At 36.4% G+C, this 23,870-nt stretch overlaps 1 protein-coding gene across 1 annotated transcript in view; it reads right to left on the bottom strand.

The window, feature by feature from the left end:
- Nucleotides 1-13,290, bottom strand: part of Vom2r55 (vomeronasal 2 receptor, 55) — a 66,171-nt gene extending 52,881 nt beyond the window's left edge. The window contains exon 1 of the mRNA XM_039079932.2: nt 13,058-13,290. Coding sequence (XP_038935860.1) covers nt 13,058-13,272 — 215 coding nt within the window. The 5' untranslated portion in view covers nt 13,273-13,290. The remainder of the gene's footprint in view (nt 1-13,057) is intronic.
- Between the last annotated feature and the right edge of the window lie 10,580 nt (nt 13,291-23,870).

Raw genomic sequence — 23,870 nt, 5'->3', positions numbered from 1 at the left:
ATATAGAAGAATGCAGATCGATCCAACCTTATCACCCTGTACAAAGCTTAAGTCCAAGTGGATCAAGGACCTCCACATCAAACCAGACACACTCAAACTAATAGAAGAAAAACTAGGGAAGCATCTGGAACACATGGGCACTGGAAAAAATTTCCTGAACAAAACACCAATGGCTTAGGCTCTAAGATCAAGAAGCGACAAATGGGATCTCATAAAACTGCAAAGCTTCTGTAAGGCAAAGGACACTGTGGTTAGGACAAAACAGCAACCAACAGATTGGGAAAAGATCTTTACCAATCCTACAACAGATAGAGGCCTTATATCCAAAATATACAAAGAACTCAAGAAGGTAGACTGCAGGGAAACAAATAACCCTATTTAAAAATGGGGTTCAGAGCTAAACAAAGAATTCACAGCTGAGGAATGCCGAATGGCTGAGAAACACCTAAAGAAATGTTCAACATCTTTAGTCATAAGGGAAATGCAAATCAAAACAACCCTGAGATTTCACCTCACACCAGTGAGAATGGCTAAGATCAAAAACAGGTGACAGCAGATGCTGGCAAGGATGTGGAGAAAGAGGAACACTCCTCCATTGTTGGTGGGATTGCAGACTGGTAAAACCATTCTGGAAATCAGTCTGGAGGTTCCTCAGAAAATTGGACATTGAACTGCCTGAGGATCCAGCTATACCTCTCTTGGGCATATACCCAAAAGATGCCTCAACATATAAAAGAGACACGTACTCCACTATGTTCATCGCAGCCTTATTTATAATAGCCAGAAACTGGGAAGAACCCAGATGCCCTTCAACAGAGGAATGGATACAGAAAATGTGGTACATCTACACAATGGAATATTAATCAGCTATCAAAAACAACGAGTTTATGAAATTCGTAGGCAAATGGTTGGAACTGGAAAATATCATCCTGAGTGAGCTAACCCAATCACAGAAAGACTTACATGGTATGCACTCATTGATAAGTGGCTATTAGCCCAAATGCTTGAATTACCGTAGATCCCTAGAACAAACGAAACTCAAGACGGATGATCAAAATGTGAATGCTTCACTCCTTCTTTAAATGAGGAAAAAGAATACCCTTGGCAGGGAAGAGAGAGGCAAAGATTAAAACAGAGACTTAAAGAACTCCCATTCAGAGCCTGCCCCACATGTGGCCCATACATATACAGCCACCCAATTAGACAAGATGGATGAAGCAAAGAAGTGCAGACTGACAGGAGCCAGATGTAGATCGCTCCTGAGAGACACAGCCAGAATACAGCAAATACAGAGGCAAATGCCAGCAGCAAACCACTGAACTGAGAATAGGTCCCCCGTTGAAGGAATCAGAGAAAGAACTGGAAGAGCTTGAAGGGGCTCGAGACCCCAAAAGTACAACAATGCCAAGCAACCAGAGCTTCCAGGGACTAAGCCACTACCTAAAGACTATACATGGACTGACCCTGGACTCTGACCCCATAGGTAGCAATGAATATCCTAGTAAGAGCACCAGTGGAAGGGCAAGCTCTGGGTCCTGCTAAGACTGAACCCCCAGTGAACTAGACTATGGGGGGAGGGCGGCAATGGGGGGAGGGTTGGGAGGGAAACACCCATAAGGAAGGGGAGGGGGGAGGGGGATGTTTGCCCGGAAACCGGGAAAGGGAATAACACTTGAAATATATATAAGAAATACTCAAGTTAATAAAAAAAATAAATAAATAAAATAAAATAAAATAAAAGTAAAAAAAAAGATGGGGAAAGAGAAGAAAGTTACTTTTCTCTTTCCTAAGTAACTTGAAAGCCAAAAAAAAAAAAAAAAAAAAAGAAAAATGCAGAACACTAAATAGATTGGATCAGAAAAGAAATTACTCCTGTCACATAATATTCAAAACAAAATGCACAAAAGAAAGAATATTAAAAGTCATAAGGGAAAAAGATCAAGTAATATATAAATGAAGACTTATCAGAATTATACCAGACTTCCCACCAGAATCAATGAAAGCCAGAAGACACTAAGCAGATGTCATACAGACTCTCAGAGAAGACAAATGTCAGCCCAGGATCCTATATTAAGCAAATGTCTCAATTAACATATACAGAGAAACCAAGATATTCCATGACAATACCAAATTTATACAATATCTTTCTACAAATCCAGACCTACAAAAGATAATAAATGGACAATTCTAAGATAAGGAAGAAAACTACACATTAGAAAAAGCAAGAATCTAATCTCCTAGCAAAGAACCTAAAAGAAGAGAGACACACAAACATAATTCCACCTATAACAAAAAAAATGACAGGAAGCAACAACCACAATTCCTTAACATGTATCAATAACAATGGATACAATTCCCCAATTAAAAAACATAAACTAAAAAATTGAATATGTAAAGAGGATACAGAATTTTGCTGCATTCCAGACACTTAACTCAGAGACAAGGACAGACAGAGTAAAAGGCTGGAAAACAATTTTCCAAGCAAATGCGCTGAAGAAACAAGTTTGAGGAGCCAAATAAAATTGACTTTAACTAAAAGTCATCAAAAAGAGACAGAAGGACACTTCAGATTCATGAAAGGAAAAAGTACACCAAGAAAAATTCTCAATCATAAAAATAATCTATTCTCCAAGTGCAGGTGCATCTACACTCATAAAGACGACCTTATTAAAGTTCAAATCATCCATTGCTCCTCACACAATTATAGTGGGAGTTTTCAACACCACACTCTCATCAAAGGATATATCAGAAACAGAAATTAACAGAGACATAGAGAAATTAACACAATTATGAATCAAATGGTCTACACAGATATATATAGAACATTTCATTCTAAAACAAAAGGGTATACATTCTTCTCAGTACGACATGGTACCTTCCCCAAAATTGACCATATAATTGGTCACAAAACAGGCCTCAACAGACATAGAAAGGTAGAAATAATCCCATGCCTCCTATCAGATCACCACATTTTAAGGTTGGTATTCAATTATAACAATAACGACAGAACACCAGATATACATGGAAGTTGAACAACACTTTACTCAAAGACAACTTGGTCAAGGAAGAAAAAAAGAAAGAAATTAAAAGCTTCTTAGAATTTAATGAAAATGATGATACAACATACCCAAACTTATGGGATACAATGAAAGCAGGGCTAAGAAGAAAACCTATAGCACTGAGGGCCTGCAAAAAGAAATAGGAGAGAGCATATGTCAGCAGCTTGACAGCACACCTAAATGCTCTAGAACAAAAAGAAGCAAATGTAGCCAAGAGTAGTAGAAGGCAGGAAATAATCAAACAAGAAGCTGAAATCAACCAAGTGGAAACAAAAAAGAACTATACAAAGAATAAACAAAACCAGGATCTGGTTCTTTGAGAAAATCAATACAGATAAACCCTTAGCCAGAATAACCAGAGGTCACAGAGAATGTATCCAAATTAACGATATGAGGAAAGAAAGGGGACACATAACAACAGAATCTGAGGATATTAATAAAAATCATCAGATCCTAGTACAAAAATCTATATTCAATGAAACTGGAAAATCTGGAAGAAATGGACAATTTTCCAGACAAATATGAGGTACGAAAGGTAAATTGGGAACAGATAAACCACCTAAACAACCCCATAACTCCCAAAGAAATAGAAGCAGTCATTAAATGTCTCTGAACAAAAACAGCTCAGGACCAGATAGGTTTAGTGCAGAATTCTACCAGGCTGTCATAGAAGGCCTCATAGCAATACTGTCCAAGCTATTCCACGAAAGAGAAACACACACTACCAAATTCCTTCTATGAAGAAAAATTATGCTCATACTCAAACCACACAAAGGCCCAACAAAAAAAAGAGAACTTCTGACCAATTTCTCTAATGAATATCAGTGCAAAAATACTCAGTAAAATTCTCAAAAATTGAATCCCAGAACACATCAAAATGATCATCCATCATGACCGAGTAGGCTTCATTGCAGGGATGTAGGCATGGTATATTATAGGAAAAGCCATCAATGTAGTCCACTATATAAACAAACTCAAAGAAAAAAAAAACCACATGATCATTTCATTAGATGCTGATAAAGCATTTAACACAATTCGACACCCCTTCATGATAAAAGTCCTGGAAAGATCAGCAATTCAAGGACCATATCTAACCATAGTAAAAGCAACATACAGCAAACCAGTAGACAACATTAAACTAAATGGAAAGAAAATTAAAGCAATGCCACCAAAATCAGGGACTAGACTCTTTTACTTATTTACAATAGTACATGAAGTACTAGCCAGAGCATTCAGACAATGAAAGGAAGTCAAAAGAATATAAATAGGAGTGTAAGAAGTCAAAATATCACTATATGCAGATGATATGATACTATACTTGAGTGTCCATAAACACTCTACCAGAGAACTCCTAAGCCTGATAAACAACTTCAGCAAGGCGCCTGGATATACAATTAAATCAAACAAATGAGTAGGCTTTCTCTACTCAAAGTATAAACAGACTGAGACAGAAATTATGGAAATGACACCATTCACAATAGTCCCAAATAATAAAATATACCTTGGTGTGACTTTTACCCAATGAAGTGAAAGATCTGTATGGCAAGAACTTCCAGTCTCTGAAGAGAGAAACTGACGATCTCAGAAAACGGTAAGACCTCTCATGCTCTTGGATTGGCAGGGTTAATATAGTGACAATGGGCATTATGCCAAAAACAATCTACAGATTGAATACAATCCCCATCAAAATTCCAAATCAATTCTTTACAGATTTAGAAAGAACAATTTGCAAATTCATTTGGAATAACAAAAACAGGATATAGAAAAATATACTCAACAATAAAAGAAATTATGGGGGAAATTACTGTCCCTGACCTCAAGCAGTATTAAAGAGAAATAATGATAAAAACTGTATGGTATTGGTACAGAAACAGGCAGGTAGATCAGTGGAATAGAATTGAAGATCCACAAATGAACCCACACACATATCGTCACTTGACCTTTGAGAAAGGAGGTAAAATCATATATTGGAAAAAGATAGCATTTTCAACAAATGCTGTTGATTCAGCTAGAGGGCAGCATGTAGAATGCAGATTGATTCATTTGTATTGTCCTGTAAAACTTTAAGTGCAAGTAGATCAAGGACCTCCACATAAAACCAGATGCACTCAAATTAATAGAAGAAAAAGTGGAAAAGAGTCTCAATCACATGGGCACTGGTGAAAATTTCCAGTGACTAAGATCAAGAATCAATAAATGGGACCTCTTAAAGCTGTAATGTGTCTGTAAGGCAAAGGATACTGTCATTAAGACAAAACAGCGTCCAACAGATTGGGAAAAGATCCTTACCAATGATACATCCAATAGAGAGCTAATATCCAAAATATACAAAGAATTCAAGAAGTTAGACTCCAGAGAGCCAAATAACCCTATTAAAAATGGAGTACAGAGATAAACAAAGAAACCCCAGCTGAGGACTATCAAATGTCTGAGAAGTACCTAATCAAATTCTCAACATCTTTAGTCATCAGGAAAATGCAAATAACAGCAACACTGATATTCCACCTGACCACAGTCGGAATGGCTAAGATAGAAAACTCAGGTGACAGCAGATCCTGGCAAGCATGTGGAGAATAGGAACACCCCTCCATTGTTGGTGGTATTGCAAGTTGGGCAAGTCTGGAAATCAGTCAGGAGGTTCCTCAGAAAATTCAACATTTTTCTACCTGAGGACACAGCTATATTTTTCCTGGAAATATAACCAAAATGTGCTCCAACGTACAACAAAGACACGTGTTCCCTTCTGTTCATAGCGACCTCATTTATAACAGCCAGAAGGAAATAACCCAGATGCATGACAACACAGTAATAGATACAGAATATGTGGCACATTTACACAATTGTTTGCTACTCAGCTATCAAAAACAATGACTTCATGAAATTCATAGGCAAATGGATGGAACTATAAAATATCATCCTGAGTGAGGTAACCCAATCACAGTAAAACACACATGGTATGCACTCACTAATAAGTGGATCTTAGCCCAAAGCTTGAATTACCCATGATACAATCAACAGACTACATGAAGCTCAAGAGGTATGAGCAAATGAGGTCATACCTGTTGGTTTGGATGACCAAAGTGCAGGTGCTTCACTCCTTCTTAGAAAGAGGAACAAAAATATTCCTAGGGGGGATATAGAGACAAATTTTAGAGCAGAGACTGAAGGAATGGATATTGGGAGCCTGCCCCACATGTGAACCATAAATATCCAACAAAACTAGATAAGATGGATGAAGCTAGGAAGTACATGCTGAAATGAACCAGACATAGATGTATCCTGAGAAACATAGCCAGAGCATGTCAAATATAGAGGCGAATGCTAGCCGCAAACCTCTGATCTGAAAACGGGACCCATTTTGAGGAAATAGAAAATGATTGAAAGAGCTGAAATGGGCTTACAATCCCGTAAAACAAAAATGCCAACCAACTAGCGGCTTGAAACCCCAGAAAACAGCAATGCCAACCAACCAGATCTCTCAAGGACTAAACCACTACCCAAAAATTACACATGGACTGACCCACGGCTCCAACTACATATGTAGCAGGGAATGGACTTGTTGGACACCAATGGAATGAGAAACCCTTGGTCCTGCCAAGGTTGGATCCCCAGTGTATGGGAATGTCAGAGTGGGGGAGTAAGGGAGGTAGATGGGAAGGGGAATATCATTATTGAAGAAGGGGAAATGGATGGAATAGGGGTCTTATTTCTGGGAAACCGGGAAAGGGAGCAACATTTGGAATGTAAATAAAAAATACCCAATTTAAAAAAAGGATATGCACAAAACAAATATAACAAAGCAGTAAGGAGAAAGGACAAGTAACATAAAAAAACATACCTATCAGAATCATACGACACTTCTGGACAAAGTCTATGAAAGACAGTAGATCCTGGGCATATATCATACAGACCCTAAGAGAACACAAATGCCAGTCCAGGCTACTACATGCAGCAAAACTCTAAATTAATATTGACAGGGAAATTTAGATGTTCCATGAGAAAACCAAATATACACAGTAACTTTCCACTACTCTAGCCCTACAAGGTTTAATAGATGGAAAATTCTAACATATCAAGGGGAATTTGACATTAGATAAAGAAAGAAAGTAAGCTTCTTTCAACTAACCCAAAAAAGATATTTCAACCTCTAACAACAAAAATAAGAGGAAACACCAATCCCGTTTTAAGAAATATCTTAACATCAATGGACTAAACAATGTGATAAAATAACATAGATTAACTCTCTGGACATGTAAACAGGACCTAGCATTTTGTTGCATACAAGAAATGCACCTCAGTGAAAATCATAGAAATTATCTCAGAGGAAGTTGCTGGAAAATTTTTTCCAAACAAATGGTTCCAAGAAATGAACTGGTGTAGGCATTTTAATATTGAATAAAATAGACTTTCAATTAAAGTTATCAAAAAGATAAGGAAGGACACTTCATATACATCAAAAGAAAAATCTACCAAGATGAACTATCAATTCTGAACATCTATGCTCCAAGAGAACACACATTCATAAAAGAAACTTTACTCATGCTCAAAGCACACATTGCACCTCACACAATAGCAGGAGACTTCAACACCCAACTCTCAGCAATGGACAGATCATAAAACCAGAAACTAAACAGAGACAGGGTGAATCTAACAGAAGTTACCAACCAGATGGTATTACCAGATATCTATAGAACATTTCAACCTAAAAAAAAGTATGACTTCTTCTCAGCACTTCATTGTACCATCTCCAAAACTGACCATATAGTCGGTCATAAAACAAGCCTCAACAAATATAAAAAGATTGAATTAATTCCATGAATCCTATCAAATCATGATGGATTAAGGCAAGTCTTCAATAACAACAAAAATTATAGAAAACCCACATACACATGGAAAGTAAACAATTGTCTATTAAATGATAATTATGCAAGGAAGAAGTAAAGAAAGAAATAAAAACATTTTAGAATTTAATGAAAATGAAAGCACAACATACCAAAACTTTTGGGACACAATAGAGTAAAACTCATAACTCTGAGTGTCTCCAAAAAGAAATTGGGGAGAGCACACACTAACAGCTTGACAGCATACCTGAAAGCTCTAGAAATGAAACAAGCAAATATACCCAAGAGGAATAGAGTGCAGGAAATAAACTCGGGGCTGAAATCAACCAAGTGAAAACTAAAAGTACTGTACAAAGAATCAAAAAAAAAAAAAAAAAAAACAGGACCTGGTCCTTTGAGAAAATCAACAAAATAGATAACCCATTCAACACTATCCAAATTAACAAAATCAGAAAAAAAGGGAAGACATAATAACAGAAAGTATGGAAATTCAACAAATATTCAGATCCTACTACAAAAATTATACTCAACAAAACTGGAAAATCTGGAGGAAATGGACTTTTTAAAACAGATAACAGTTACTAAAATTATATCAGGATCAGATTAACCATCTAAATAGTCCCATAGCCCCTAAAGAATAGAAGTATTGAATAAACCAGGTGCATTTAGTGCAGAATTCAATCAGACCTTCAAAAAAGAACTAATACCTATACTTTTCAAACTATTTCACAAAATGGATACAGAAGGAACACTACCCAATTCATTCTATGAAGCTACAATTACACTTATACCTAAACCACATAATGTCCCTCCAAAATTGAAAGCTTCTGACCAATTTTCCTTATGAATATTGACTAAAAGATACTCAGTAAAGTTCTCCCAAATTGAAGCGAAGAACACATCAAAAAGATCATCCATCATGATCAATAGGCCTCATCCCAGGGACTCAGGGATGGCTCAATGTATCGAAATCCATCAACATAGACCCCTATATAAACAAATTCAAAGAAAAAAATCCACATAATAATCTCATTACATGCTAAGAAATCATTTGACAAAATTCAATAGCCCTTCTTGGTAAAAGTCTTGGAAAGATCAAGAATCCAAGCCCATAACTAACCATATTAAAACCAATATATAAAAAACCAGTAGCCAGCATCAAACTGAATGGAAGAAACTTCAGCTACCCCACTAAAATCAGGGACTAGACAGGGCTACCCACTCTCTCTTTCTCTCTCTCTCTCTCTCTCTCTCTCTCTCTCTCTCTCTCTCTCTCTCTCTCTCTACTTATTCCATGTAGTATTCAAAGTCCAAGCCAGAGCAATTAGACAAGAATAAGTGATCAAATGGATACAAATTGTAAAGGAAGAAGGCAAAATATCAGTATTTGCAGATAATATGATAGCGTACTTAAGTGACCCCAAAAATTCCACCAAGGAACTCCTACCGCTGATAAACAACTTCAGAAAAGTGCCAGGATATAAAATGAACTCAAACAAATCAGTAGCCTTCATCTATTTAAAGGTTAAACAGGCTGAGAAAGAAATTATGGAAAAGACACAGTTTAAAATAGTCTCAAATAATATAAAATACCTTGGTGTGACTCTAATCGAGCAAGTGAAGCATCTGTATGACAAGAACTTCAAGTACCTGAAGAAAGAAATTGAAGAAAATCTCAGAAGATGGAAAGCCTCCCATGCTCATGAGTTGGCAGTATTAATATACTAAAATGACCATCTTTCCAAAAACAATCTACAGAATTAATGCAATCCCCATCAAAATTTCAGCTCAATTCTTCATAGAGATAGAAAAAGCAATTTTCAAATTCATTTGGAATAACAGTAAACGGAAGGTTAGCAAAAACTATTTTCAACATTAAAAGAATATATGACAACATATGGCATATGACAAGGACACATGCTCTACTATTTTCACAGCAACACTATTTATAATAGCCAGATTCTGGAATAAAAACAGATGTCTTTCAATGGAGGAATAGGTAGAGAAACTGCGGTACTTTTCCATAATGTGTACTACTCAGCTATTAAAAACAATGACTTTATAAAATTATTATGCAAATGAATGAAACTAGAAAATATTCTGAGTGAGGTAACCAAGTCACAAAAGGACACACATGGTATGCCCTCACTGATAAATGGATATTAGCCCAAGAGCTCAGACTCCCCAAGATGAAATTTACATACCACATGAAACTCAAGATGGACGACCAAAATATGGATGCTTCAGTCCTTCTTAGAATGAGGAATAAAATAGTCACAGGAGAAAGTAGGGAGACATAATGTGGAGCACTGAGTGAAGGAAAGGCCATCCAGAGACTGTCCCACTCAGGGATCGAACCCATATACAGTCCCAAAATCCAGAACCATATGACATGCCAAGAAGTTCGCACTGACATTATCCTGATATAGCTGTCTCCTGAGAGGCTCTGCCAGATACTGGCAAATACAGAGGCATATTCCTGCAGCTGACCATTGGACTGAGAATGAGTTCTCCAGTGGAGGAGTTAGAGAAAGGACTGAAGGAGCTGAAGGGTTTGCAACCCCTTAGGAAGAACAACAATATCAATTAACCAGACACCCCAGAGCTCCCAGGGACTAAACCACCAACAAAAGTGTACACATCGAGGTACCGATAGCTCCAGCCACATATGTAGCAGAGGATGGCCTTGTAGGGCACAAATGGAAGTTGAGGTCTTTGGTCTGTGAAGGGTCCATTCCCCAGTGTAGGGGAGTGCCAGGGAGAGTTGGAGGGAGGGAGTTCATGGATGGGCGGCAGAACACTCTCATCCAAGCAGGGGGAGTGCGATGGGATAGGGGGTAGCTGGAGAGGAAACTTGGAAAGGTTCATTTCAAACTTAAATAAAATATCCAATAAAGAGATAAAAGAAATAAATAATTAATTTTAAAAAGTAATAAAAAAGAAATTATTGTTTTTTGCTTTAACAAGGACTATGGCTTCCATAGTTGGATGGGGCTGTTATTTGACTAGTGACTGTTATTTTTATGTAAATGATTTTGAACCATAGATATTACACTTTAATAATTAAGATTTTTGTATGGTTCGAAATTTACCTGAATCATTTGTTAGCTTATAACATAACCAGTGATTTTTTTTTTTTTGCTGAGAAATATCATAGTTGTATAAAAGCCACTACAGAAAATTATTCCAACCTCATTTTATTTGGCTATAAGTTTCATACTTGTCTTACTGCTGTTTCTGCTTCCAATATACTTTTACTACAAAAATGGATAACTTACAATAAGTTACTGTAGAATGATTTAATATAAAAGTAAGAAAAAAAGGTCAGTCATAAACAGGTAACTTCAAACATCAGTGTTGTAGTAGATAAGGTCAGCCACACAAAAGCATATGACCTCTGTGTTCATGGTAAGTATGATGCTTGTACTTGTGCATATAGGACCAGAGTGTGTGAAAAATGGACTAAAGATGGTCAGGAGGATCCTATTTCAAACTGACTATATACTCTCTAGCTATATTATATAAATTTAATAAGAAGCATGATTGAAGATTAGTAGATATTAATTACTACATGTCTATGAATACACCCAATCTTAAACGAATCAGGATACTTTTAAAATTTGTTATATAAGGCAAACATATTTAATACACATGGAAATAGCAAAATCATCCATAATTCATGACCTATTAAATAATCTGACAAGTCACTCTTTTCTTTTTCATATTTGAAGAGTTAGTTCCTTAAATCTGTTTCACTGTAAGAGCAATCATTTGCTAATGCTCTCCAGACTGCTACTGATATACTGTCTGTAGAGACATGGCAGAGTATGCAGTGTAGACTAAGGAGGGGATACTGCAAGGCAGAGGAAAATCAGAAACATGTGCAGCTTTATTCCTTGAAAAACTAAAAAAAAAACAAAGCAAAACAACAATCACACACACACACACACACACACACACACACACACACACACACCTCTGGGACTTGTAGAAGACCACATGAAATATTTCACCTAGTTGTGAAATTTGGACTACTATGATCATGTTTTCTATTTCAAATATGAAAAGATGTCCTCACAATCTAATCACATTTTATTCTGGGTTATTTCCCCTATCCACTGACCTTATCAGATAATTATCACCATACTAAGATGTTAGCAAAATGTCCCATGGTCAATTTCCCCAAAATCCTTGCTATTTTAGAAATTTTCTGAAAATTGACCATGAGCTGGACATTCATTGTGTATTTTTATTTCCCCATGTTGACTTCAGTGTTGGATATATGTTTTGTTTCTCCATTTCTAATATTCAATTTTAGTATTCCCCACATTTATAGAAATACCTGTATGTTATGAAATATATTTTATTTCACTTGAGGTAATTGACTATTGAAATTTATTGCTATGTTCACCGAGGTAACTGGAGAAAAACTGTCCATCCAGACATGTTATCCCTCTAGATTTAAGATGATCCAAGGATAAACACACAGTGAGCATATCTCATAGAATATGTCTCTATGAATAATCCATAAAATCAAGTAAATGTATAATGGAAACATGGATTGAGTAGGTGGGATTTGGTTTAAAAAATTGGATATAAAAGAGGTAGAAAATAATTGGAGTCAATCTTTACAAAATATTAAGAATACAAAACAGTAGTGAAGTTACATATAGTTCTAGTTCTTACCTTACTGCACCCAAATCAAAGGTGGCTGAAACAAACAACAATTATCAAACTGGAACCTGAGTGGGAAATTCAAAGTCACAGATTTCAAAGGTATTACCTGCTCTAACAGACTCATGACTGAAATTTTTTTCAATTTCATGGACTGGTGTGCCAAGCTACTATCAACAACCATTCTACTGTAGAGAAGTCATTGTATGTGCTCAGAATGCAAGGAACTAGACAGAGCAGAGGGGAAGGTAGGCAAATTCTACCTATCTAATACAAACCATAAAACTCTGAAACCAAATCTTTTTCTTCCCTTCCCATTTGAAAGATCAAGAGTAGTCAACAAGAAAACAAAATTAAAGAGAGCATCTTGGAAGAGACGATACAGAGTGTCATGATGGAAAATGTATCCAATAGTGTTAAATTCCACACTTGACCTAAAACACTTGAATACTTAAAGAGAGGGTATCAATTGAATACACTTACCTTAATCCATTTTCTTTGTCAAAATGCAATGTTTTCCAATTCATCATTTCTTTCAGTGGGTATAATTGAAAAATAGGTAAAAATGCACCAATTATTACAGTCCCATCTTGATATAAATAGTGTTTTGTATCATTTAGGCAGGAAGGGAATGCAATGATGAAGATGAGAGTTGGCATCTGTAAAAACCAGGAAATAAAAAGCCAAGAGAATAGCATATTAATAGATATCTCAGCTGAGATCTAAGTCTTGAAGTGCTAAGTTGCATTGTGTAGCATATATATGCTTGAGTTTATGTGTGTGCATCTATCTCTTTCTTTCCCCATCTGTGTGTGTGCGTGTTTGTGTGTGTCCATATCCTCATGATGTTTATCACTTGATGACTGAATATGTAACTCTAATCAGCTTGAGAAATTTACCAGAACCATTTTCACAATCCTTGGAGAGTTCCAATGCACATTATCCTTCAGGCCCATACACAGTAAAAAAAAAAAACAGGTCATTATATAAAAGAACATAATCCTCCTCTCCAGGCAGAATTAAAATTATTTCCTCTAAGACTGCAAGATCCCAGGTTTGGACTCTCTGTGTTTCTTCACACAACAGTTTACCAAGAAAGTGATCATATGGGAGCCCTTGAAAGTAATATACACATATTACTTGGGAGGAACTCATTACTGGAAATGGATAAACCAGGCAAGGAAAGACCCATGTCAGGCATCAATAACCTAGTTGAGTGAAACACCAGACTTTATAAAACTTAATACAATTACTGTTATGTTTACCTGCCACTTGCTTTCCTATGGATCTCCTCACTCAGAGATCGCTCTATGATACATAAACATCTACACACAAAATTTTGACCATTTCAGACACTTTTTTTAATCTCATTCCTGGGTAACCAACTGTCAAGGTGAATTTATCACTTGAGATCCATAATCTTAATTTCATTGTAGAAATCATGTTATTACTTTCATCTTAATTATGATCGTCTTTGCTATTGTTTTCTGTTTACCCATGATTGAAAATTGAATTAATGTATCTGCAGTATCCTCCTTGCAGATAAGCATCACACATTTACTTTTTTTTCTGACATGAGTGTATATATAGAAATTATCTAAACAATTTAATATCTGCTAAGAATCTCTATGTTGATTGTATGAAGTTACTGAACAAATATATTACAACCAGGGATTATTTTCTAGCCCATAAGACAATTTTACTTTGTGCTACACTATAGACAATATTTTATTTTCATGTTAATTTGCTTACTATGAATACTGTACAGCATATTTTACATAGCCTACAAATCACTGTTCATGCAATGAATTTGTTATGATATTGATCAAGAAATTTTATGTACGTTATTCTGCCATATGCCACTGAAATGCAAGGTGACAACACATGGAACATAGTAACCATGTTTTGAGCATGGGGTCCCCAATGAATGATTTAGAGGAAAGACTAAAGGACCTGAAAGGCTTTGCAACCCCATAGGAATAAGAACAATATCAACCAACCAGACCTTTCCAGAGCTCCCAGGGTCTAAACCACCAACCAGTGAGTACCCATGGCTCCAGCCACATATGTCACAGAGGATGTAATTGCCCAACATCAATAGGGAAAAAAGACCTTAGTCCTATGAACTCCCATTTCCTCAATGTAAGGGTATGACAGACTATTGAGGAGGGAGTGAGTGGGTGGGAGTTGAAGCATGGGGAGGGGCATTGGGGATGGGAGAAGGAGAAGGGGATAACATTGGAAATGCAAATATATAAAATATTCAAGAAAAATAAGAAATTCAAGAAATTCAAGAAAATTCAAGAAAATTAAAAAAATAAATAATAAAAGAAGAGTTAAAAAGGATTGTGGTTTTGATTACATGGACACATTACTGACAACAGTGCTGTCTCTTCACATTTTCTTTAATTCTGACTCTAACAGAAGAGCATCCCTGTTCTATTTTAGAGTCCACTCCATTCTCATTATGAATGCAAAAATACCAGGTGAGTAGCAGATAACTGCAATGTATCTCTTCTAAAAATTAAAATGTGTAAGTCAAAACTTACTACATCTGTCACAAGTTTTCATTTCTTACATGTTATGTGTTTTTCTGGTGTGTGTGTGTGTGTGTGTGTGTGTGTGTGTGTGTGTGTGTGTGTGTTTATCTGTGTACGTGAATGAATATATATGTACCAAGAGCAAACAAATATCTCAATGGCAGAAGATCATTATTCCTTGGGCTAGCTCTTGAGATGGCTCAAAGATAACTTAGGTATCTGCTGGAAAAAGGTAATTAGGTTGTCTGCACCAGCAGAATGAACACTTTAATGGTAACTTTTCTTTTCAGTGCCAGACCAAAAGATTTATTGCTTGTGTTTAAATAACCCCTAAAATTTGAACCAAATTACTGGCTAGAGAAAATCTTCATTATGACAAATCTGGTTGATATCATAATGTGGAAGGAAAATCTCAAAACACCCGACACTTAAATGAATCAATACAGGCAACTAAGGACTGCTGTAAAAAGATAGGTTCCCTCTTCATTACATTTCTTCCATACATCATTTTCAGTGCTTTATTTGACCTTTTCAGTTTAGCAAAAGTAAGAAGATATCTTACTGATACCTTGATGGCAAAACATGACACAGGATAACTTAGGAAGGAAAGAGATGCTATCTTCTTGATTATTTTGAATTATACTTTATTGATCAAAGCCAAGGCAAAGGCTCAACAAAATATTATGTCAATTGAGAATTTTCTTCCAAGAGCTAGGGACAATGATGTCAATAAAAATTGTAGGGCATTTTCTTAAATAATTTTAGATAGGGAGGGGCCACCCAAATATACTTGGTATAACCATTAAGCTAGAAGTTTTAAGTCCTCTGTTAAGTCCATTTGGTTCATGACTTCTCTTAGTCTGTCTATGTCTCTGTTTAATTTCTGTTTCCATGTCCTGTCCATTGATGAGAGTGCAGTTTTGAAATCTTCTACTATTATGTGTGAGGTGCAATGTGTGCTTTGAACTTTAATGAGGTTTCTTTTATGTATGTAGTTTCCCTTGAATTTGGAACATAGATATTTAGGATTGAGAGTTCATCTTGGTGGATTTTTCCTTTGATGAATATGAAGTGATCTGTCTTATCTTTTTTGATGACTTTTAGTTGAAAGTCGATTTTATTCAATATTAGAATGGCTACTCCATCTTGCTTCTTCAGACCATTTGCTTGGAAAGTTGTTTGCCAGCCTTTTACTCTGAGGTAATGTCTGTCTTTGTCTCTGAGGTATGTTTCCTGTAGGCAGCAGAATGCAGGGTCCTCATTGCGTATCCAGTTTGTTAATCTATGTCTTTTTATTGCGGAATTGAGTCCATTGATGTTGCGAGATATTAAGGAATAGTGATTGTTCCTTACCAGGAGCTCTTTTTTCCATTTGCTCAACCCTAGCTTCTCCAATCTACATAGAGACTGCCAGTTAGTAAGCACCATTTAGTGAAGGTTTTTTTTTATTTTCCATTTTCTGATTTTAGCTTCTTTGCCAATGATGAAGTGTCCACATGTCTGTGGGCTTATTTCTGGATCTTCAGTTCTATTCCATTGATCAACCTGTCTCTGTACTAATACATTGCATATTCTTTGTTTGCTTTTTGTTTGGTTTTTGTTGTTGTTGTTGTTGTTGTTGTTGTTGTTGTTGTTATTGTTGTTATCACTACTGCTCTGTAGTACAGCTTGAAGTGAGGAATGGTGAGTTTCAAGAAATTCTTTTATTGTTAAGAATTGTTTTCACAGTACTTGTTGTGTTGTTGTTTTGTATGTTTTTCCATATGAAATTGAGAATTGCTCTTTGCATATGTATGAAGAACTACGTTGGAATCATGATGAGATTGCATTGAATTTGTAGATTACTTTTCGTTCAATCACCATTTTTTACTATGTTAATCCCACTAATTCGTGATCCTGGGAGATCTTTCCATATTCTGAGGTCTTCTTTGAATTCTTTCTTGAAGGATTTGAAGTTTTTGCCATATAAATCTTTCACTGAATTAGTAAGAGTTGCATCAAGATACTTTTAAGTCTTTGTTGCTATACTTAAGGGTACTGTTCACTAATTTCTTTCTCAGTCTGTTTATTATTGCTGAAGTTGTTATCACCTGAAAAAGTTCTCTGGTAGAATTCATGTGTATATTATGTATATTATCATATCACTCTCAAGTAGTGAAAGTAATACATTGATTTCTTCTTTTCCAACTTGAGTCCCCTTGATTTCTTTTTGTTGTCTAATTGCTCTAGCTAGAACTTTGAGCAGTGTAGGGAATATATAGACTGTAGACAACCTTGCCTTGTCTCTAAATTTAGGGGGATTGCTTCAAGTATCACTGCATTTAATTTAACATTGGCTGATGGGTAGTTGTATATTGCTTTTATCATGTTTATATAGGGGCCTTGAATTCCTGATCTCTCCAGTACTATTAACATAAAAGTGTGTTTGTTTTGTCAAATGCTTTTTCATCTTCTAATGAGGTGATCCTGTGGATTTTTTTCCTTTGAGTGTGTTTACATAGAGGATTGTGCTAATGGATTTTCATATATTGAAACATTCCTGCATCCTTGGGATGGAGACTATGTAATCATTGTGAATGCTGGTTTAGAAGTGTTCTTGAACAGGGTTTACCAGAATTCTATTGAATATTTTTGGGTCAATATTTACTAGTATACTTGGTCTGAACTTCTCTGTCTTTATTGGATCTTGAGTGGTTTATGTATCAGAGTCACTGTGATTTCATAGAATGAATTACGTAGTATTCCTTCTGTTTCTATTGTATGGAATATTGTGAAGAGCATTTGTCTTAGCTCTTCTTTGAAGTTCTGGTACAATTCTGCACTAAAGCCATCTGGCCCCGGATTTTTTGATTGGGAGATTTCTAATACCTTCTATTTCTTTCATTTATATGGGACTGGTTAGTTTACCTGCTCTTGACTTGACTTTCATATGCCGTATCTTTCTCTTTTTCAGTTTTTTCATGTATAGGCTTTTGTAGTAGGAAATGATGATTTTTTAATTTCCTCAATTTCTGTTATTATATCTCTTTTCATTTCTAATTTTATTATTTTCATTACTGTCTCTATGTCCTTTAGTTATTTAGGCTATGGGTTTATTGATCTTGTTGAATATCTCAAAGAACCACTTCTGGGTTTTGTTGATTATTTGTACCACTCTGTTTCCAATTGATTGGTTTCTGTCTTGAGTTTCACTATTTCCTGCTGTCTCTTCCTCTTGGATGTGTTTTCTGTTTGTTCTATGGCTTTCTAGTGTGCTGTTAAGTTGCTAGAGTAGAATCTTTCCAGGTCATTTATAAGGACAATTAATTGTTACAAATTTTTTTCTTAGCACTGCTTTTATCGTGTTCCATAAGATTGGGTATGATGTGTCTTAATATTCATTGAATTCTAGGAAATCTTTAATTTCTTACTTCATTTTTCCCTGACCAAGATATCATTGAGTAGAGCATTGCTCAGTGTTCATGAATATGCATTCTTCTGCTTGTATGTTGTTGTCTTTGTTGATGATGTTTAGCCTTAGTTCATGATGATCTGAAGGATGCAAAGTCTTTAAATGTTAATAACATAAAAGCCTTAAATAGATGAGAAAAAGGGAAAATAAATCTGGCTTGCATGATATAACTTATGAGAATTTCTGTTCAGGTGACCCCCAAACTAACCCTTCTTGTTTTTGCCTGTTTTAGGGGATAGAGAGGCTCAGTCTCAGATGTACTCTTCTATCCACTAGAGCCCCTCTTTGTATCTGGATAAAATTACAACCCCCCTTACTTCTTGGTCACAATCTTTCCTCTTATACAAATATTGTTGTTCTGATTAAGGAGTAATTCTTATTCTGAAGAAGCAATAATTCTTTACATTTTATGTCATGTCCATTAGTCCCCATCCAGCTCTACTTAGTGAAGCACTTTGTTCTGAGTCCATGGGGACTCATAAAAATACTGAGTGTTATATTTCATATTTGCAACAAGTGTTGTATGCAAGAAAGATGGGTTTTGTGTTCTGTCTAGCTTATCAGCAGTTGTTTAACAATGATTGAGTGCAAGGAGAACACAGGTTTCCAGACAGTTCTAGTTTACCATGTACTAATCAAGTTAGTTTAAAAAGGCCAGGAAAATCATTGTTGTTAAGGCACTTCTTAGTATATTAGAAACCATGAAAATTCCCAAAAGTGTATCAAAAGAAATCAGCTTTCTTCCATATTTTTCTAAAGCAGAATGTGGATATAAAGTATCTTTGTAAATAATGTACATTAAATCAGGAATGGTGTTGATGTTTGAGGAGATCCTGGAAACATTGGAATATAGGTTTCAGATGAGAAAGAAGTTTACGTCACAGGATGAGATGAGGTTGATAATGGAGATAGAGGCATGTCTACTTTTCCCCTAAACCTCTCTCTCTTCTGCATTCCTAAAATCTAAGAGAGAGACAGCAAGAAATACAGATATGGTGGGGTGACAGATGGATAGAAAATTGAGGGGAAATATTCCAAACAAATGGATCCTGCTTCTAGGATTTTGGGTTACATTTTTCACTCCTATATTTTACCCCATATATAATTCCAGAGGCATCTTGCTTAAAAACCTAGATTTCATCACTCTGCTTAGGTTCAGCCAAGGCTCCATTATATGCAAACACTTCACTGCATTCTAAAGGGCTCTGTAAAGTGAAGCCCTTGTTGTTTTCTCTGATTTCTGTTCTTGGCTCGCTCTCTATTTTCACAGCAGGTTCTTCTTAGTCTTTAGACTAAAATGAATCTGAAATATTTTAGTTACTCATAATTTGTTCCCTTATCCATAGCCCTGTGTATCCTTAATGTCTAATTCTCATTGTTCTATTTAGGTTGCATTTCATCTCTTCCATAAAATGTTCAATGACTATTTTATAGGATGAGCAGTCAAGGTAGTCCAAAAATCCTTTAGTTTTATGGAATCTATAGATAAACCATGTCAGAACCTGGTTACAAGACTACCCCCTAATAAACTGTGACTTTTGTAGGAGTCACTTTCTGTCTTTCAGTACATTGATGTTCTCTCTTCAAAATCAGTGCAGATGCAGTAAGGAATAAAAAGAATAGGATAATAGTGGGGTTTATCCCATCAGTCAAGGAAATGAATAGCAGGACAGCTTTTGGGCTAAATAGAAAAGATATTCCGTGAGAAAAATTGAACAATATTTCTCCTATTCTACAGGCTACTATAGAGTTTCAACAGTCAGTGTAACTAAACCCAAGATTTAAAAAGGCATAGGTAATTCCATACCAGCAAAACCAAAGAAGTGAAGCAAGTCCTCTCTCTCTCTCTCTCTCTCTGTCTCTGTCTCTGTCTCTCTCTCTCTCTCTCTCTCTCTCTCTCTCTCTCATCATCATCATCACCATCATCAAAATAACAGGAATAAATAACCATTTTCCATTAATACTTCTCAACATCAGTGGGTTAATTGACCAATAAAAAGAAATAGGTTAACAGAATGGATCGTTAAAGGAAATTCATCACTCAGCTTGACTCAAGGAACACAACTTAGAACCAGAGATAGATACTACCTCAGAGAAAAGAGCTAGAAAATGCTTTTGCAAGCAAATAGACACTAAAAACAAGCTGGAATATCCATTCTAATATCTAATGAAATAGACTTTCCACCAAAAGTAGTCAAAAGATATGAGGAAATATATTTCACACTCAACAAAAAAAATGCACTAAGACAGCATTTATTTTTTCTTTTTATTGAATATTTAATGTATTTACATTTAAAATGTTATCCCTTCCGAAGTTTCCCTCCAGAAACCCCTCTTTCATTCTCCATCCCCCTGCATCTAAGAGGGTTCGCCTCAATCCTACCCATGCAATCCCACCTCAACACCTTGGCATTCCCCTGCACTTGGGAGATGCAGCATTAACAGCATGAAAAGCTTCTCCTCCTTTTGATGCCAGAAAGGCCAACTTCTGCTACATATGTGGCTAGAGCCAAGGGTCTTTCCATGTATACTCTTTGGTTGGTGGTTTAGTCCCTTGCAGCTCCAAGGAGTCTGTTTAGTTGATATTGTTGTTCTTCCGATGGGGTTGCAAAAATCTTCAGATCCTTCAATCCTTTCTCTAACTCCTTGACTGGGGTCCAAGTGCTCAGTCCAGTGGTTGTCTGTGAGCCACCCACTCTGTATTTGTCAGGCTCTTACAAAGCCTCTCAGGAGGGAGCTATAACAGGCTACTCTCTGCAAGAAATTCTTGGTATTTGCAATAGTGTCTGGTTTGGTGATTGTATATGGAATGGATCCTCAGGTGGGGCAGTCATAGATGGCCTTTCCTCAGGCTCTGTTCTACACTTTGTCTCCATATTACCTTTAGACAGGAGCCCTTCTGGTTTGAGAATTTGGAGTTGAGTGGAGAAGAGAATTAAACTCCCAGAAATGCAGACAATACTGAGACAACAGGACAGACTGCCACTTCTGTCCACTTCTGCCCACATCCCTGGTCTAAGAGGAAACTGCATAGTGCCTCCAAATAAAGGAATGTAGGAGTAATCATCAGTCAGTTCCTGCCTGCACACAGAATTGAACTGAATTGGTCACACTGTTTCCTGTACCCAAATCCTGTGGTGGAAAGAGCTAGTCACTCAGAAGAGTGGATACTCTAGAAAACTCAGAGGAGACAACTACTTTCTGCCCACACTCCGGACCCAAGAGGAAATCACCTAGTGCCATCTGTGCTCCCTGGGCATAGGGACCCAGGAGTAGTCAGGGACCAGACACTTCAGTTTTCTGCCTGCAACAAAAGGTGAAATCCAATTCAGGAGCACATACTCATCTTAGAGCAGAGTTCTCTGTTCCCATATCCAGCTGAAAGGAAACAGGTCTACAGGAGTGCTGACACACAGGACTACAGGAGGGGCAAGCTCCTGTCAGCGGCAGCAAAAGAAGATAACACAAGAGACAACCTGACAGCAAGAGGCAAGCACAGGAACTTAAGCAACAGAAACCAAGACTATTTGGCACCATCACAGCCAAGTTTTCCCACTAAAGCAAATACTGGATATACAAACACACCAGGAAAGCAATATTTGGATATAAAAATCACATTTTATGATGATGAGGGAGGACATTAAGAAGGATATAAATAACTCCCTTAAAGAAATACAGAATCACACAAGTAAACAAGTAGAAGCCCTTAAAGAGGAAACACAAAAATCCCTTAAAGAATTACAAGAAAACACAATCTCTCTCTCCCTCTCTCTCTCTCTCTCTCTCTCTCTCTCTCTCTCTCTCCCTCTCTCTCTCTCCCTCTCTCTCTCTTTCTCTCTCTCTCTCTCTCTCTCTCTCTCTCTCTCTGTCTCTCAGACACACACACACACACACACACACACACACACACACACCAATAATCAACAACAAAAAAAACAGGTGAAGTAATTGAACAAAACCATGCAGGATTTTTAAAAAATGGAAATAAAAACAAAGAAAGAGAAAAGGGAGACATCCCTAGAGATAGAAAATCTAGGGAAGAACCAGGAGTCATAGATACAAGCATCACCAACAATACAAATGAGAGAATAGAGAATCTCAGGGGCAGAAGAAACCATAGAAAATGACAGAACTGTCAAAGATAATGTGAACTACAAAAATCTCCTAGACCAAAACATCCAGGAAACCCAGAACACAATGAGAAGATCAAACCTAAGGATAATAAGTATCGAAGACAGTGAAGATTCCCAACTTAAAGGGTCAGTAAATATCTTCAACATAATTATAGAAGAAAACTTCCCTAATCTAAGACATAGATGCCCAGAAACATACAAAAAGTCTTCAGAACTCATTGGACAAGAAAAGAAATCCTTCCCATCACATAATAGTCAAAACACAAAATGCACAAAACAAAGAGAGAATATTAAAAGCAGTAAGGGAATAAGGTCAAGTAACATATAAAGGCAGGACTATCAGAATAACACCAGACTGACTTCTCACCAGAGACTATGAAAGCCAGAAGATCTTGGGCTGGTGTCAGAGCCTAGGAGAACTCAAATGCCAGTCCAGGTTACTATATCCAGCAAAACTCTTAATTAACATATATGGAGAATTCAAAATATCCCATGACAAAAGCAAATTTACACAATATCTTTCTATAAATCAAGCCCTACAAATTATAATAGATGGAAAAGTCCAATGCAAAGAGGGAAACTGCACGCTAGAATGAGCAAGAAGTTAATCTCCTTGCAACGAAATCAAGAGAGACACACAAACATAACTTCACCTCTGTCAACAAAAATAACAGGAAACAACAATCACTATTCCTCAATATCTCTCAACATCAATGGACTCAATTCCCCAATAAAAAGACATAGATTAACAGGTTGGACACATAAGGAGGATCCATCAATTTGCTGCATAAAGGAAACCCACCTGAGAGACAAAAACAGACACTACCTCAGAGTAAAAGGCTAGAAAACAACTGTCCAAGCAAATGGTCTGAAGAAACAAGCTTGAGTAGTCATTCAAATTCAAATAATAGGGACTTCCAACCAAAAGTTATCACAAAAGATAAGGACGGCAACTCCATATTTTTCAAAGAAAAATCTATTGAGATGAACTCTCGAACCTAAATATGTATGCTCCAAATATAAGGGTAGCTACACTCATAATAGAAACCTTACTAAGGCTCAAAGCACACGTTTCACCTCACACAAAAATAGTAGGAGGTTTCCACACCCAAATCTCATCAATGGACAGATCATGGAAACAGAAATTAAAAAATATATAAAGAAACTAAGAG

Source organism: Rattus norvegicus, chromosome 7 (genome assembly GCF_036323735.1).
Source record: "Rattus norvegicus strain BN/NHsdMcwi chromosome 7, GRCr8, whole genome shotgun sequence".
Classification (NCBI taxonomy): domain Eukaryota; kingdom Metazoa; phylum Chordata; class Mammalia; order Rodentia; family Muridae; genus Rattus; species Rattus norvegicus.
The sequence above is the reverse complement of the archived record's forward strand: the minus strand, read 5'-3'. Positions and strand labels throughout refer to the sequence as shown.